Source organism: Dendrobium catenatum, unplaced genomic scaffold, assembly GCF_001605985.2.
Source record: "Dendrobium catenatum unplaced genomic scaffold, ASM160598v2 fragScaff_scaffold_666, whole genome shotgun sequence".
Classification (NCBI taxonomy): Eukaryota; Viridiplantae; Streptophyta; class Magnoliopsida; order Asparagales; family Orchidaceae; genus Dendrobium; species Dendrobium catenatum.
The window spans coordinates 1-6,805 of NW_021319128.1; the positions used below are offsets into that span (position 1 = coordinate 1).

The following is a 6,805-nucleotide window of genomic DNA, read 5'->3' on the forward strand; positions in this document are numbered from 1 at the left end:
CTCAAACCTCGCCGCCTCCGAAGTCACCGCCGCCAACATCGCCACCTCCCAAGTCACCGCCACCAACCTTTCCACCTCAAACCTCGTAGCCTCTGAAGTGGCCTCCGCCCACATTGCTACCTACGAAGTCAACGCCACCCACATCACTGCCGCCGAAATCACAACCATCCACCTTGCCTCCGCCAACCTTTCCACCACCGACATCGCTGCCACTAACCTCACCACCTTCAATCTTGCCACCTCTGAGGTCACCGCGGCCCACCTTGCCACCTCCGAAATCACCGCCGCACACCTCACTGCCTCCTACCTTGCCACCTCCGACGTCACCACCACTGTCACCAAAACCTCAGTAATTGGTTGAACTTCCTGAGGTTCTACATAAATATCATCACCACTCATCACTCACCACGTGCCCTATAAAAATAATACCCTTCACCCAAAACTCATATTTAGAGAATTTTGTATATAGTTGGTGCTGCTTCAAAGTCTCCAAAATAATTCTCATATGTCTGATATCATTTTCCTTGGAAGCAGAATAAACCAAAATATTATATAAGAAAATAATAATAAACTGATCTAAAAAATCACTTAACATTTTGTTTATCAATTCCATAAAAATCATTGGTGCATTATCACATCGGACTCTCTCACCTTTACCTAATAATATACATATCGCAAATCAATCTAAAAAAAAATAGATGATCCAACACGTTGATTAAATAGATTATCAATCCGTGTTAGAGGGTACTTATTCTTTATAATAATTTGTTCAACTCCATGTAGTTAATGCATATACACATCTTATCGTTCTTTTTCTTCAGAAATAGAAGAAATGCTCCCCATAGAGGCACACTAGGATGGACAAACCCTTGATCAACTGACTCTTAAACTTGAATCTTCAACTCCTAAAACTCTTTAGGTGCCATCCTATATGGAGCTTTAAAAATAATGGTCGTACAAAAAACACATCAATACATAACTTGACGTCTTTGTCCAGAGACTAATTAACTTAAGAAATATATCTGAAAATTCTCGCACTACGAGAGTATTTTAAAGATTACCAGAACATATACTCCTATCTTGAATTGATGCTAGAAATATCAAACAATCAATCTTTTACAATCTATCACTTTCACATAAGAGATTATAAAACAGAACAAAATACCTCCAACTCTCTGGAATACACAATTCTGATTCCTCAAAATTTTAATAACTCGCTTTTTCAACCAATCAATCCGAGCCTTATATTGATTCAGTCAATTCATATTCAAAATAACATCAAATATAAAAATGTGTAATAAAATCAAAACAAAACATTCATTTCCTATAAAAAATCTCAATGTCACAGAATTAGATCTTTATTGACTATCATGTCATCTCTAGTTGGTAAAATAACAAACAGAAAAAAAAAGTCAATAAAATTGAAGGCAAGCCCAGTAAATAAAAAAATACATGGAAATAAATGAATGACTAGTTTCAAAATCAAATAAAACTCGATATAACTGATAAAAATATAATATGTATCTATAATCACATTGAGAGCATTTTTAGTCTCTTGTTGAGTCAGACTATATGCATGTGCCTAAAATGGAGCTTGAGTAACATAACTACCAGCCTCTCTCTGACTACTGTCGAACGATCTCCCTACCATAAAACCAGATCTACTTCCTATATTAGAAGAAATCTTAACAAATGTGTTGTAATAACTCATATTTTGACCTAACCAAATAAATTGTTTCAATACTAATTATAATTCCAAATTATAAAATGTCTTTTCCATAACATAGATATTATTGTGCTCTAGTTATAATATTTTTCTTAATTTTTTGGCATTGGTGCAATTCCTTAAGAAATTAATACATGCCGGTATACGTGGGGTTTTTAGAATTGTTAGGTATCTGTTTTACAAATCAATTTCACCAAAAAATTTTAAACATGCTAAGTTGTTTTATAGATATTTTTCTATAATTTTAGAAATCCGAATTTGAAGATATATAAAAATTTATATCAATTTTTTACTAAAATTAAATATTTACATAATTACATTTATATATTATTATTATTTTAATCTAAATATCCTAATCCATTGATAGAATTAATCAAATGCCAATTATTTCCTTTTTCCCATTCGTTTTTCACAAAGCCAGAGAAACATAAACAAATTTGAGAAGAAAAAGGAGAGGATATTAAATAAAACATAGGTTTTGGAGGTCATGAAGTAATTTTTGTCGGTCGGTCTTATTGGAGAATTTGATCATCTCATTATAAGGAATTATAAGACAGATAAATAGATGTCATAAAAAAGTTTTATTCTTATGATGAAACAAATAAATGTTAAAAATGCATATTCTATGGGTACAAAAGTGTCTAGTCGAGCTCGAGTCAGGCCAAATTTGAGCTCGAATTGTGAGCCAAATCTCGAGCTCGAACTCGAGTCAAGCCCAAAAGGCGAGCTCGAGCTTGACTCATGCCACTAAAAATGAACTCGACGAGCGCACAGGCGCCTATTCACGAATGCTTTTTGCACAACTTATAAGTTTGGTTATTAGGAAATATTCAGCTTTTGCCATAATTGTACCATAATCATGTTATCATGAGATAAATTAGCATTGACGATGGATGGTTAGAAGTTCTTAAGCTTTATGAGCCAAGATATTTCAAGACTTTTTAATTCTTAGAATTTCTTGAATTTGTACAATTTTTATCACAAAAAAGAAAAATCTGCAATAATTTATTTTCGACAATTTTACAAAGAATGATCTTCCTTTGATAAAATAGCTATCACAATTTTTTTTCAACGGCCATTTCATAAATTCTCTTAAATAATTTGGCATAGAGAAAGCTGAAGAAAATTTTGATAGAGGAGGATGAAAGAAGAAGCTGATATAGGGTGGAGTTCTATGTAATATTGTAATATTATATATATTCTAATATTTGAAATTTGGAGGGAGGTTCAAACTAAAAGATTTATTGGGTAGATCTTATAAACTTCACTATTAAGATTGGAATTACGACCTTCTCTTATAAACAAGGTGGTCAATTATTATTATTTTTTTAATTTGATATATTAATAAATTATTAGCTTAGTCGACTCCACCTTTATTTTGTCAGGGATCGAGATGGAAGACTAGGACTTACGACTATGCCCAATAAGCAGAGTTGCCCGTTCAACCACATACATGAGATATTATGAGTTTGCACTTGGAAGAGAATTGACAAGATATTGAAATGATTGCTCGTATTTAACCAAAAACAATATGCTTTTTGGAGCAACGCAGTTTGAGTTTAAAGTTTCTTGAAGAGTGCACACAACACTTTCAACTTGCCAAGATTTTAATTTTGACATTTGCATGCTTATTGAAATATGAATAAGGGGGTGCTTTAAGTTTATTAACACACTTTTAAGAAGATTCGTACGATTTTTAATGTGTTTGTATAACTTTTTTTTGTGAAAAATTTGGGCGAGGCCCTTGCATTAATCTATGAAGCTTACAAGTAAAAAGAAATAAAGTAAAGGGAGCTATTAAACTCTGATAAAAATTGGAGCTACCTCAACATGAGCCAAAAATCACTCATATATGTGGATAGAATAGACCATAAACAAAACTAATCTATCAAAGGATGCATTACCAAAAAAAATATGTATCAGGTAATAGTTCACAGAAAAATTTTGGCCTCAGATAATAGTCAGAAAAATAATAGAATTAGTTCATATAAGGCCTGCCACACACTCCCTTGGCTACCTGTATATCTTTCAAGGAGATTGACCTAGAAAAATACATAGATCATCATCATTAGGGGCTTGCAAATCCCCTCCAGGCCAGATTTAAGAAAGATGGGAAGACATCTTGATAGTATCCTACAAAAGAGGCACAGAGAAACTTCTAACCAATACCACCAAAATAATAATTCCAAAAAACATCATTTAATTTTCACCAAGAAAACAATGAGAATTTTCACCCTCCAGCATAACTAGCCATAAGAGTCTCTCTATTCTTCCACTTAGAAACTTTGAGAAAAACAACCTTTTGAAGTTGAAGGATAGTGAAGAAGCATAGGAGTTATCAAATTTCCTATCATTCCTTTCTCTCCAGACACAATAAAAAGTGCAACAAGTATGCAAGGATTCTTTGCAGTAGTAACAGAGGGCATCATAGCATCAATTATCTCAAAAATTTATAACACGCTTGGTCTGAATAGTTAGTCTTTAATCCTAGGAATTGCTCAACAATTACAGAAAAAGAGAAATTGCATTCAAAGAAAAGATGAGATGAGTTTTTTTTATAGAAGATTGATAAAGGCACACATAGGATCCACCATAATACTTCTTTTAAGGAGAACATAAATTGTTTTTAACACACCTACTAGAGCCATCCAACTATAAGAAGAAAAATGAAAGGCATAGTGTTTATGCCAAACAAATCTATGCCAAAAGCAAGACAACACATTTTTATAAAAATTGGCAATAAACCTCTTAAAATTCCTTTCCTCATATTTCTTCAAATTTAGAAAAACACATGTTGGACCCCCAATCAAAATTTGAGAAATAACATCAACAATAAGGGTGGGGATAGAAACAAGAAGGGACCATCCTTAATCATCAAGTAATACATCAACATGAGTATTGGAGGGGAAAATATTAAGAAGAGAATGAAAGAATGGTAATTAAGATATGGTAGCTTCATTGCACCAGTGATCCCAACAAAAGGAGATAGGGTAGTTGGGGGTAATCATGAAATGGAATTTTTCTATAGCAGTGGTTGCAGAAATATAAACATTTTGCTAACAAGGGGTGGTTGCATAGGGAGGAGGACTCTAGGGAGAAGAATATTTGAAGAAGATCCATTTGGAGAGGGGCGTTGGTTGTTATAAATTATGTTAATAAGGGAGCAGTTAAAACTAAATTGAAGAGCTTGTAATGAGGGAAAGCCAAGACCACCTTGAGACCTTGGTTTGCATGTATTAGCCCATGAAATAAGGTGCAACTTTCTAACCACACTATCACCTAAAAAAATTAGCACTAAACTTGTTAATAAATTTGATAGTGGTTTGAGGTATGATAGACCCCCCCCCCGAATCCAATAAGTCCAAATCTAAAGCTACAAAGTTATCATCATTTGTAGAATTGTCAATGAGGTAGGAAAAGGCATTCCTATGCAAAATAGGTAAGGGTTCAATGGATAGCCTTGCCTAAGACTAGCAGAGGAGGAGAAGAAACCTTATAGTGAACCATCTATACCAACAAAAAACCAAACATTTGAAATACAAGCTTTAATCCATTGAATAAAGGTAGAAGGGAAACCTTTATGTGCTAGACTAGTAAGTAAAAACTTCCTTGAAACAGTATCAAATGATTTTTTGATATCAAATTTAGCACACATAAGCATGAAGGTTGTAGATTTTTTGGAGTAGCTAAGTATTTCCTTTGCTAGTATAACTTCATTAGTATAAATTTCTTATTTAATGAAACCTGACTGATAATGTTTAATGATGGTAGGCATGAGGGGTTTAAACCTACTAGCCAGGACTTTGGCTATAATTTTATATAATATTTTACAAAGTGAGATGGGCTTGAAATGTTAGATTGAGCTTGAATGGGTAATTTTAAGAATTAAAGCTAAAGCAATGGCTTTAAGACCATTAGAAAGGTAGCCTTTGTCAAAAAAAAAAAAAAAAGGTTTAATAGCTTTCCACATAGAAGATCCAACCAGCAACTAAGTAGACTTATAAAAATCAAAATTAAACCCATTAGAGCCAGAGGTAGATAAAGGGGAGCTCGAGAAAATTTCCTGCTTGATTTCAATATCAAAGATAGGGAGGATGAGAGAGGTAGCAAGGTGGACAGAAAGAACATTACTCATTGGGAAGCAACTCACATTAGGAGAGGAAGGAGGAGGTGGGTTGTAAATATTCTAAAAAAGCTAGATGGTGGAGTTAATAGCTTTAGCATAACTAGAGGAAGAACCAACCATAGCCAAAGTAATAGAAGAATTTATGTAGTTTTTCCTCATGTTTATTATATAATACAGGAATTTGAGATCATCCTCATCATGTAAAAGCCATTTGAATTTTGCCCTTTAAATTATCCAAGATGCCCAAGCAGAGGAGAATTCAAAAAATTGGAGATTTAATTGCTTAAGTTTAGCATTCAAACCAACATTCAGAGGGTCAGCTCCTAACCTTTCCAAGCATTCACTTTGTTTACATTGCAAAATAAGAGAAGTGAGAAGCAACAATATTTGAGTTAGCCCATTTTTTGGATTTAATAGAAGATTTAAGTTGCCAGAGCTTAGTGCAAAGATCCATAAGAGGGTTTCCATATGAGAGAGTAGCAAACACATAAATGAGTAAATTCCTGAACTTGTCAATTTTTTCCTAGTAGTTTTTGTAAAGGAATATGTGATGACTTGGATATGTAAAATCAGTGTGTAGGACAATGAGACAATGATCAAAATAAGCAGGATTCTGAACAAAGTAATAAGTGCATGCACAATTCTTCATCCATGCTTCATTAATAGAGCACAATTAAATTTAATATGTATAGGATTTTCAGTTATTTGGTTGAACCAAGTGAAAAAGTTTCCAACAAATGCAAGATCCTTCAAATTGGCATAAAAAATAAGTGTATTGAACTTTAAAAAAATATTTTATAGAAGGACATTCCCCCCAACATTTTTAGATGGGAATTTATAACAGTTGAAATCTATCATGAGAATCCAAAGAATGTTAGAGGACGAAATAATAGCCCTGATACTATGTGAGACCTCATTCCCTTACTGTTCCTCTATGATTTGGATTTTCCTCT

The 6,805-nt window shown here is 33.4% G+C and overlaps 1 protein-coding gene across 1 annotated transcript in view; it reads right to left on the reverse strand.

Moving 5' to 3' along the window:
* Positions 1 to 82: 82 nt before the first annotated feature.
* Positions 83 to 6,805, reverse strand: part of LOC114579853 (glycine-rich RNA-binding protein 10-like) — a gene marked incomplete at its 3' end in the record, with an annotated part of 11,282 nt that continues 4,559 nt past the window's right edge. Inside the window, exon 3 of the mRNA XM_028695708.1 lies at positions 83 to 332. Within this exon, the coding sequence (XP_028551541.1) occupies positions 83 to 332 (250 nt within the window). The remainder of the gene's footprint in view (positions 333 to 6,805) is intronic.